Source organism: Panthera onca, chromosome X (genome assembly GCF_046562875.1).
Source record: "Panthera onca isolate mPanOnc1 chromosome X, mPanOnc1 haplotype 2, whole genome shotgun sequence".
Taxonomy (NCBI): domain Eukaryota; kingdom Metazoa; phylum Chordata; class Mammalia; order Carnivora; family Felidae; genus Panthera; species Panthera onca.
Window position 1 is genome coordinate 128,507,835 of NC_138357.1, and position 12,326 is coordinate 128,520,160.

Below are 12,326 nucleotides of genomic sequence, written 5' to 3' on the forward strand. Positions count from 1 at the left end.
TTATATATGATATATATGATTACATATTATATATGATATGTATCAATATATATTATAAATCGCCTATATATCTGTCTATATTATATGTTTAATACATAATAATTATAATATATGTTTATAACATAAACATATATAAACATAATATATAATTATATATTATATATTATTTATATGATTACATATTATATATATGTATCAATAATATATTATAAATCACATATATATCTGTCTATATTATGTTTATTATGTAATAATTATAATATAATATGTGTTTATATATGTTTATAATATAAACATATATAAACATAATACATATAATTATATATGATATATATGATTACATATTATATATGATATGTATCAATAATATATACTATAAATCACATATATATCTGTCTATATTATGTTTATTATGTAATAATTATATGTTTATATGATGTGTTTATAATCTATAGATTATATATACCGTATATTTTCCTATACTAATTTATTAACAAATATAATAATGTATATGTATAATGCATATATAATTATATATACATAAAATATGTATCTTTTTCTCTTCACCAAAGCTCATTAGAATCACAAGACAACACAGGAGCCATCATCCGCTAACCTACCTTATCTCCACGTGGAATTCTGCACCCCAACTTTTGTCCTCAGCCCCAAGGTCTCATTTGCGAGGGAACTTGATCGCATGGCATAAAGTCAGTGGCTCTGCACTGCACAACGTCCCTTCCACTCTGAACAAAGCCCTGAACTCTCTAAGGAGTCTGCAAGTGCATAATGTAAAACATAACCCTCTGGGGAGCCTGGGGACAGCAGCATTTGGTGTCTCGAAAAGCAATTATCACCTGCACCCAAATGCCTGACACAGCTGCAGAATCTCTCGCCTCACAGCCCGCAGGGAAGCTGTCCGCACCGTGGTTCGCAGCAGAGAGGCCAAGGAGATGAGGAAGATGTTACTTTTGCACAGTGCTCTTAGCAGGTGTATTTTGGGCACGTCCAGAAGTCCGATGCAGGCACAACAAGGCACCTGTATGCAAGGACCATCCCGTCAGAATTCCAGAAGAGAAGTCCTTCAAAGTGTCGGGAAGGAAAAATTCCTCCTCTACCCTTCAAGGCGTTCCAGCTGGTTCAGGAACTAAATCAACGTGAGACAGACTAACCAGAGGAGGAAAAAAACCAAAAACCAAAAACCAAAAAACTTCGAAGTTTTGTTACGTGTGCACAGAGGCCAATGAAATTGATACCCAAAGAAATGACCAACGCAGGCAGTTTTTATACGTTTTAGGTGAAGATGATACATTTGTGAGAGATGGACAAGATAAAAAACAAACAAACACACACACCCAGATTTCAGGGGCTGTACTAGTAAGGAATTCTGGACAGAATTTGGGCCGAGGCAGATCAGAAAAAGGAAGGTTTGCATACACAGCTTTTTCAGCTTTAAAGCCCCAGTTTCTGGTGATAAGGGTGTCTTGTTACTTGTTAGTAAGGGAAGGTATTTTTCATACAGGAAACTTGTTTCTTGCTTTCAAGGGGACAGATGAGGGTCTGAGTGAACTTGCACTGGCCATGAATTAACTGACTTCTATTTAAATAATAGGTTTTGTTTCTTAAATTTGACATATGCGTGAAATCATATGGTATTTCTTTCTTTCTCTGACTTATTTCTCTTAGCATAATACACTCTAGATCCATTCACGTGGTTGCAAATGGCAAGATTTCATCTTTTTTTATGGCTGAATTATATTCCATTGTACGTATACATATATATCTCTAGACATACACAGATATACATATATCTAGATAGATAGATATAGTAATAAAACTTTCCAAATCGAGGGTCCCATCACTAGTTTATGAACAAAAAGAAGTAAATAATATTTTTTTTGAAACAAAGCTAAAGCCAGGTTACTTATTTGTTTCAAGTAATTTGTTTGGCCATGTTTCTGACATTCTGACAAACAAACAAAAAATTCAAGGCCCGTGTGAAAGTGAATTAACATGTCCTGGAAAAGTTGATGGGTTCAGAGCAAGAATTAGCTTTCAGAGTCCCACGTTACACGGCTCGAGGACAGAATAAGGATCCTGAAGAACTGTCCCAATGAGCAGAGCCCCCTTGGTGCAGGTTGGGGACCATGTGTCATCACTGCTTTTCAATACCGGATCGGAGCAAGTTTGACGGGCTCTGAAATCCACCCACCCTCCGTATCACATTCCAACATGACATTTCTCAGCCATCAAAAAGAAAGATCGGTGAGCTTTAAGGACAACCGTCTCACACAAGGCAGCAAGAACAGACAGTCTGGGTGCAAGTCCCCATCTTCAGGGACACATAAATCTGATAAGACACCCAAGGATGCAAAGAAAAAGGAAGTAAACTCAATGAGCAAACAAACACAATGTCAATAAACACTTGCTCAAGATAGAGGTCATGGTGGTAGGGACGGGAGGTAGGGGTGTCCCTGGGATTGGGGACAAATGCACGAGTCCAGGCAGAGCCCTGGTGATGCATCATGAGGAAGAAATTTTAAGAAAATGATTAATGTGCTCTCATCAATGCTCAAATTCTCTGGAACAAAAAGCAACCCAAGGTACAGTGAATAGTCTGATGGAGGATAAAATACCAGTGCACATGCAGATCCTGTTTACAAGTCTCCACAACAAGCAAGCTTCATGTAGCCAGAAAAAAAAAAGGCAATTTGAAAGTCAGATTCTGTAATGTCAGCCCAATCATAAAGCTATTACTGAACCACATCTATCTATCTATCTATCCATCCATCCACCCATCTACCTATCCAACCATCCATCATATGTATCTGTATATCTATTTACCTATCTACCCATCTTTCTATCCATCCATCATATCTATCTATCTACCTATCTATCCATCATATCTATTTATCCATCCATCATATCTATCTATCTATCTATCTATCTATCTATCTATCTATCTATCTATCCATCCATTCACCCATCCATCATATCTATCTATTTATCTATCTATCCATCCATCCATGCATCCATCCCCATCCGTTATATCTATCTGTCTATCTATCTATCTATCTATCTACCTACCTACCTACCTACTTACCTATCTATCCATCCATCATATCTATCTATCTATCTATCTATCTATCTATCTATCTATCTATCCATCCACTTATCCATCCATCCACCTATCTATCCAACCATCCATCATATGTATCTATCTATCTATTTACCTATCTACCCATCTTTGTATCCATCCATCATATCTATCTATCTATCTATCCATCCACCCATCTTATCTATAGATATATGCATCATATCCATTTATCTGTCTATCCATCCATCATATCTATCTACCTATGTATCACCTATCTATCTATCCATCATCTATCTATCTATCCATCCTATCGATCCATCAAATATATATACATATTTATAGATACATATTTTTTTATATCTTATATAGTATACATTGTATATATATTTATCTTATATAGTATGTGTTTTATATTTATATTTTATAGTATTTATATACATAAGTATATTAATATATAGTTATATACATGAATAGAAAAATATATTTTAAAAATAATATATTTTATATTTATATTTTATAGCACTTATATACTTAAGTGTATTCATATATATGTATACATATATAAATATATATTTTATAAATAATATGTTATATATAATGATACATAAATTTATATGCACAAATATGTTGTGTATATATATTATATAATGCCTATATGTCATTACAAACTTGTATTGAATTATCACCATGATTACATTTATAGTGAACTTATGTGGAAAGAAGAGGGGAATCTTCCAGAGTCCCTGAAAACATCATCTGTGCGTGTCCAGTGGTGGACGCCTGCAGACTCCAAGCGAACACGCTTGTGGAGAGAGATCAGAGCTCGCCCGGGTGTGTTGTACAATTGTCCTACCACATGGTGCCCGTGTAAGGTGTGCACGGTGGCACGGGACACACTCCCACGTTGCCGCGTCTGTTTTGTGGCGAGGACGCCGAAGACGCGCGGGGTCCACAACTGGAAGCTTGTACCCTTTTATTAGTGGGGTCTGAGGGTCAGGACCACAGGAGAAGGGTCCCTCCGTGGAGACACCCCGGTCCTGGCACAGCAGCCGCGCCCCCAAATACACCCCAGATCTCTTCATTGCAGAAGGGGATCATCTGCAGGCACATAGAACTCTCCTGCAGCCTTAGAAATAGAGGTGGCACGCCATTGGCCAGAGCTGTCACATGACTATCGTAGCGTGCAAAGGGTTCTGGGAATTGTAGTTCGCCTGGGAAGCCTGGAGCCTGGCTAGGGCGCCGTTGATTCAGAAGAGGCACAAAGCAGGTTTGGTGGGGACAGCCTCTATTCTCGAACACTCTGTGTGTTTCATTAGTGTCCGCAGATTTGATTTCACGGTCTCATCTTCTAATCTGACTCTAAGAAATATCCTATATATTTCATTGAACCTCATTCTATTTATAATAAGAAAAAAAGGTTATTTGTATTTTTTTTTTTTTCACACATCTGCACCTGCAGACCTCACTCCCTACCGGGCACGGCTGGGACTGCTTGTGACACCTCAGCTCCTACACCCCCAGCATCCGGGCGAGGCACAGCCCCGTTATTATACCCACCCTTCAGGTGCAGCTCCTGCAGCCCAGAGAGGTCGTGCAGGCTGCCTGCAAGGTGCACAGGAAGTCACACATGTGGATGCAACATGTCGTGACCTGTGCGTGAGTTTCTCAGGGCCGCCACAACAGAGTCCCACACACCCAGCAGCTGAAACAACAACACACGTTGATGCTCTCGCTCAGCTCTGGAGGCAAGAAGTCGGAGATCCAGGCGGGGCAGGGCCGCGCTCCCTGTGAACACTGTACGGGAGGGGCTGTTGCAGACTCCCCAGCTTCCGGTTCCCCTCTTTTCCTTTTTTTTTTTTTTAAGTTTTTAAATTTATTTTTAATTTTTTAAATTAATTTATATATTTTTTATTTTTTTAATCTATTTTTTTTTAAATTATTTAATTTATTTTATTATTATTAAGAGACAGAGAGACACAGAGCGTGAGCAGGGGAGGGGGTGGAGAGAGGGGAGACACAGAATGTAAAGCAGGCTCCAGGCTCCGCGAGCTGTCAGCACAGAGCCCAACCCACGGACCGCGAGATCACGTCCTGAGCGGAAGTTGGATGCTTAACCGACTGAGCCACCCAGGCGCCCCATAATCCGTCTTATTCCAAATGGTGCCAACCTCAACATTTCTGGGGGGAGGGGTGAAGGAAGGCCACCCAGTCCTCAGATACCTGCCAGGTCCCCCGGGATGGAGCGGAGACCATCTCAGACAGAACACACACCCAATGGACACATCACCAGGCCCAGGACGGGATTTACTTGCCTTACGATTTTTATTTTCCAGTGCTGTTTCATCAACGTCGGTGGGAAACAAAGAAGACAGCCATCAACCTGGGGTTGATTCTTTTCTCCTTTTACATTTACTTTATTTATTTTTTTTTTTTTACATTTCTTTTACACGATAAAAATGTACTTATGGCAGTTACAGGAAACCGATGGACGTTCTGTCGTCACGAATGCTTCCATTCCGTCCAGGAGTGTCTGTGACGGTGTGCATGTGTCTGTCTGTCCACACACACGCATACTTTTTATCAAGACTCAAAATAAACTCCTACAGAAACCCGCAGAAAAGAGTACAGAAAGAGTGTTGGGGCCACGAGGCTTTGTCCCTCGATGGGGACACTGGAGAAACGTCGGAGGACATTCCCATCCCGATAGCAACCAGACGGGAACCACGGCCATCTTGAAAGTGCTCCCATCACATATGAATCACATCACATCAGGAGCGTTAGCTGTAAATTCCCTTTTCTATTTGGGGAATTATTTCTAGGTCTTTCTGCATTCAAGTCCTCCCTGGAGACCTACCTCCCAGTCCATAACCATGAGCATGGTGCATACAACAATTTAGGACTTTCCTGGGCCCTCCTGATGAGTTCCAGATTGCAGTAACTGTCTTTATGTTCAGTGCTGATATTTAGGGCAAACTCCGAAAGTCCTATAAGCATTTACGTTAGTTGGATGAAACTCTCAATGAGCCCAAATCCTTCCTTTTCCCCAGCTTCCCCTAAAATGTCACTAAAATAGAAGCAAATACCTAGTATGCTTTTTAGATGCTTGAGGACTTAAAATTTTCTACTCCAGTAAAAAGGGGCGGAAAAAAGTAGAAACCAAGGAAAAGGATGCCATCGCCTTCAACACAGTTGCCTACAGACTATCACATGAAAAATAATACGGGAAGACTCAACAGGCACAAATCATGACTGCCGGCCCCAATTTTTCTCCCTTCCCAAAATACCGAAATCATAAGATTTCGCAGGAAAAAAAGAGAAAAAGTCTGCACAGATTGCCCACGATGTCTTGCACATCGGGGAGTGTATGCACCAACAAGTGGAAATGCCAGCCTTACTGTGTGCAAATAAGGGTTACATGGTCACGGCCAGCACTGAGCAGCGGGAATCCTGCTGTTCCAGCTGGAAGGGGGGGTGCTGGCTCCTTGAGGAAGACTTCCCATGGATCAGGTTTCTCCCCAGAGCCCGCTGGAAACCCTCGGAGGGTCCCCCGAAACCCCCAGAAGGAGACAGCACCCCACAGCCCGAGACCCCTTATGCCTTTGCACCCCCGTTGTACTTTGGGACAATGTGTGCATCCTGCACCGTGAGGTAGTTCTGGGGAACCCACCACAGCCTCGCAGTCTGGCCAAAGGAGTCATCGAACGTGCAGATCAGACCGTCTTCTTAGGACCCAAGGCTTGGCTAACTTATCTTTATAAACACCCCCCTCCCCCATCCGGCGGATCAGAAATTCTTTGTCAGGCGGTCGGTCCCCTCCAGACAGAGATGCTTTAGGGTGGCGATGACGTTCGCAATGGAAGGAGCTGTCACGGGAGCAATACTCGGGGACCTCGTCTACACTGAGCTTCTCTCAAAGCAACCGCAGGATCCTGAAGCCGTCACACATGTTCTGGTTCTGTGAGGGAAGACGGGGAACACAGTGTCACCGCCAAGGACAAGAAAACTCCTCTGTGGCTTGATTTTCAAGTATTACCACCCTTTTTATGCTTTCCGCTCTTGAGGGCTTTGAACACCCTCAACGAACAAGCCACTCTATCTTTTTGGTCACAGCTAATATTTTTTTAGGGATGTGGTTTTCTTAACCTTCAAAGTCTCTGATGCGGGTGCTTTCATTCCTTTCAGTTTACAAAATAAATGTGAATCGTGCTCAAACAACCCACTGTAAAGGCACGGGTGTCTGTCACCCTGTAAGTGGCAGCCCGACCCGATAACCATGTCCCCACAAGCTGTGCTAGGCCAACTGTGGGGCTGCGGCACACATACAGTCCACGAGGTTGTGCACTGCACCGCATCCCACCTAGAAGGGCCAGTTCACCACATCGTGTGCACCCTTGCTTGTCTGAGGTCCCTAGTGTGAACAGAAGGTTACGCGTCCGACTTGGGCTCAGGTCACGATCTCACGGTTCGTGGGTTCCAGCCCCGCGTCGGGCTCTGTGCTGATGGCTCGGAGCCTGGAGCCTGCTTGGGATTCTGTGTCTCCCTCTCTCTCTGCCCCTCGGCCACTTACACTCTGTCTCTGTCTCTCTTTCTCTCTCTCAAAAATAAATAAACATTTAAAAAAATGAAAATAAAATAAAATAAAACCCAGTTCGGCTTTACAGTCCTGCTTCTCCAACGCCCACACGTTGTTCATGGACTCGGTCCCCCTCTCCCGCCGCCACCCCCGCCGGACTTTCTGGGGGGACCCGGGGACAGCGGAGACGCAGGCTGGCTGGTCCCAGCCTGCGTTTGGTCAATAGCCCGCATCCGCCAGCAGGGGGAGGCCCCGGGCAGGCTTTGGGGTTTTGACATCCCTTCTGGAAGGCTGGTTTTCACAGCGACCTTAGGGACAGGAAGGAGGGGAGGGCAGACACTCCCTGCAAATCCCAGACCCCGTCAGACGCAGGGGGCTCTCGGGACCCAAACTCAAGACACTGTCGCTTAAACTCGGAGCTGCTGTTTCCACAACAGAGGCCCCCGTGTCTGTCCCAGGACCCTCCCCGCAGAGATGTCCTCAGGGCCATTCACTGACCACCTCTGCTCCCCAAGAACCGCCACCAGCCGGGCGCGTAATTCTCCAAACCCAGGAGCCTGTACCCAAAGTGGGACCAGAAAACCACGTGTGCTGGCTTCTCCCAAGTCCCCATGTGTCCCTCGCAAAACCCCCCAGTGAAAACCGTGTCCTCATGCCAGGGTGCTAGGCTGGCCGTCACGAGAAACAGCCCTGCTGAGTGACAGGCTCCGGAAGGAGCTTTCCAGCTCGAGACACTTGCCTCTTGTCCTGAAACAATTTCTCCTCCTGTTTCGTTGGAACCACCCCGTGGCAGCACCCACCAGCATGACCACCAACACGGACACGATGGGGGACACGATTTTCGCTATCGTGTTACCTGCCGGGTGGAGAGACCGAGAGGTTCTGAGAAAACACCCCGCGAGAAAGCCGTTCGTGTTAAATGCCTCCACATTCTCACGTCCTGCCCTCAACTCCAGAGAAAAAAAATACATAGACACAGCAAATCCGAACGAGGAGCTAGAGGAAAGGGTTCTGCGCCTACCCCGCGTGGAGATCAGTAAGCACGCCTTCCCCATGCAGGACGTTCAAGATAGAACGGTGCCTGTGAGAGGCATTTGATTGGTTTTTCGTCTGCCTGTTGAATTTGACGGGTTTGTACCGTTTTCGAAGTAGAATGTTTACTCAGGCCAAAGAAAATTTTTTTTTTTTTTCTTTAACCAAAACGTGTCCTGACAGCCACAGGTCTGGACTCATTCACACCCCACAGGCTGACGCCTTCAAGGGAAGGTTACCGCACAGCTTTGGTTTCTCCCATGCAGGACCTCGCGTGACAAAAGTCAACACTTGGAAAGAGAAGTCGTTGCCTGTGTGGACACCGACCCCCTGCGTCTTGTGTCAGGCCGGGTCGACCCCCTGGCGGGTTGTAGGCAGGGATCCTTGGCCCCCATGGCACCTTGGCTTGGATATCATCACCGGAGGGAAGCCTCGCGGGCCCGGACCCCACCCCAGCCTGCCATCGTCCCCCCCTCTTGCCGCGGGACCCCATACATTCCGTGCAGCCGTGTGTCTGGGCCGGATGTTCGTCGGTCCCCTGGACCGCACCCCTGCCCTGGGGCCGGCCGTGCGCTCTGGGGGCTTCACGAGGGCACAGCGCCCGTGGCCTCCTTCCTGTTCTCCTTCTCGGCCTCCCGAGCTGTGCGTTCAGCAAAGGACAGCCCTCGGTGGCACCGACACAGGCCCACGATCCCCACCGTGCCCTCGCGGCCACCAGGCATCCGGCGGCCTGGCACGCGCCCTCCTTTCTCCTTCCCTGAGCCCCCGGGGCGCTGACCGCCCCCCGAAGGCACACAGGGCTGTTCAGGACCTTCCTTCCCAAGGTGAAGACGGCAGGTGCTCCGTCAAAGACCAGAAGCGGCGACCACGTGGGCCTCGCGCGCCCCGTGAGAGCGTGTTTTTATTAAAGATGCGGGGCGTGGCCCCGACCCGTTACCTTGCTGGTTGCCATACGTGGAGTATCCGTCTCCGCCTGGAAGGGGAAGGGGAAGGGCACACAGTCATGAGTGTGTTCCGAGGCGCGTCCGGCCCCGGGCGCTGGGCTCGCGGGTCCAAGCGCAGCGCACGACAGGCCCCCATCGCGGGGAGCCTCCCGCTCCCAGGGAGGCGGGGACAGCCACAGGGGGAGCAGGTGTGCACGCCACACGACATGGTGAGGGGGGGCAGGCCGCGGTGGAGACACACGGGGGTGCAGGTTCCGTGTCAGGGGTCGGGGTACGTGCCCATGCACACATATGCAACAGATGTGAGCTTCCACTCACATTCATGCATGTGCACACACGAACCGATGTATGCACGCACAAGCACACACACGTGCACACGCCCACCTCCACACATGGACACACACGTGGACGCCTACACACATGTACACACCCACACACATGCCTACACACGTGCACGTGCACACATCCACACATGTATACACACGTGAACTCCTCCACATAGGTACATACCCCCACACACACCTACACATGTGCACACACCTCCACACACGTGCACACGCACACCTCCACACATACACATGCACACACGTGCACGCTTCCGCATATGTACACGCCCACACACACACCTCCATACACGTGCACACGCACACCACACAGATACACACACACACCTCTACACATGTACACACACATGCGTACATGCCTCGGCACATGTACACGCCCACACACAGGCCTACACACGTGTACACGCCCACCACACACGTGCACACGCACACCTCCACACATGTACACACACATGTGCACGACTACATACATGTACACACCCACACAGATGCCTACACACGTGCACATACCTCCACACGGGCACACGCACACCCACATGTACACACGCACACCTCCACACATGTACACACACACATGTGCATGCTCCCACACATGTACGCGCCCATCTACACACAGTGCAACGCACACCTCTACACATGTACATGCACACACATGCACACCTACATGCATGTACACACCCACACACATGCCTATACACGTGCACACACATCACACACGGGCACACGCAGACCTCCACATACGTGCACACCCACACCCACATGTGCACACACAAGCCTCCACACATGTACACACCCATCTACACACATGTGCACTCACACCTCCACACACGTACACGCGCACCACACAAGTGCACACGCACACCCACACACGCCTCCACACATGTACACGCCCATCTACACGCGTGTGCACGCACACCTCCACACATGGGCACATACCCACCCACACGTACACACGCACACCACACATGCACAAGCCCACACGAACACTAGACACATGCACACACACCTCCACACACACACGCACACAACCACACATGTGCAAGAAACACTTGCACACGCGCACTGCACACTAACGCAGACGCACATGCACGTACACACACAGACACATTACGAACTGTAAGCAGGGCTCACTTCCTTCCAAGAAAGGGAAACAACTTCGCTGACGAGAAAAGCACACGAGTTAGACCCAGCTGGTGACCTGGTGTCCACACAGGACACAATGCGACCCGCCCCCCGCCAGCGTGCAGTCGGTGTTAGTTCTCCCCGAGGACAGCCCGTCCTCGCACGGCGCGAACGAAACAATCCCTTTACCATAATTATTTCCGTAAGAGTTGGGTCTAGAACGCCCTCCTCCTGCGGGACAGAAAGAGCACGTGAACTGGAACCCCGGAAATTTCTGGGGCGGCACCGAGAACAGCAGCACACCCGACCCAAGATGCCGCGTGAGGCTGGGGAGATGGCGAGGCCGCCCTCCCCGTGCGACCGAGGCCACGGCGTGGCCTCTGACCGCAGGGGACTGGAAGCTGAGGCCACACTGCACGGCCTTTGGCTCACGGGGCTCGGAACCCCTCACCCCAGAGGATCAGGGGCCCCATGTGATGATGATTGCCAAGTTTCAAAGAAAAAAATCTCTTTTCCGGGCACTTGGATGGCTCAGTCGGTTGGACGTCCGACTTCGGCTCAGGTCATGATCTCACAGCTCGCGAGTTCAAGCCCCACGTCAGGCTCTGGGCTGACAGCTCGGAGCCTGGAACCCGCTTCAGATTCTGTGCCTCCCTCTCTTTCTGCCCCTGCCCCCGCTCATGCTCTGTCTCTTTGTCTCAAAAATAAACAAACATTGAAAACAATTTCTTAAAAATGGCATCTGCTTTTGGCCGACAATTTCCCATTGTGTTATGGGGACAGGGCCATCTACGGGGTGACGGATGTCTGTCCCTGTCACCTTTACTTTGTAAAACGGGCTGTAAACTATTATTTCCTCATCCCAAGGCTGCGGAGATTCACGGACCACATCTCCAAGAGGACCCCGACGCCTTGCAAATGCACCCATATCAGTCGCAACCCACCAGACCGTGACTCCATTCAGTTCTGATGCTGAAAGCCCGTAACCAATGACAAAGAGAAAAGTAAATTCATGCTTTGCCTTTGACTGGTAAATTGACGGGTGAACCAAATCAGAGGGACAAGTCTGCATTTATAAGCCCCAGGACGTCATGGGCAGAACGGGGACCCTGATTAACGACCTTGTATCATATCATAATGCGAATGTATCGCATCTCAAAATTGCTAAGGGAAGGGGGCGCCTGGGTGGCTCAGTCGGTTCAGCCTCCGACTTGGGC

General features: G+C 47.9%; 1 protein-coding gene across 2 annotated transcripts in view; it reads right to left on the reverse strand.

Moving 5' to 3' along the window:
* Window positions 1-5,507: 5,507 nt before the first annotated feature.
* The window catches only part of LOC145714202 (glycoprotein Xg-like), a 34,381-nt gene continuing 27,562 nt past the window's right edge, over window positions 5,508-12,326 (reverse strand). For both annotated transcript variants that reach the window (XM_081793416.1, XM_081793415.1), the window contains 3 exons: window positions 11,299-11,340; window positions 9,637-9,672; window positions 5,508-8,523 (listed from right to left, as the gene is read on the reverse strand). In XM_081793416.1, the coding sequence (XP_081649542.1) occupies window positions 8,318-8,523; window positions 9,637-9,672; window positions 11,299-11,340 (284 nt within the window). In that variant the 3' untranslated portion in view covers window positions 5,508-8,317. The remainder of the gene's footprint in view (window positions 8,524-9,636; window positions 9,673-11,298; window positions 11,341-12,326) is intronic.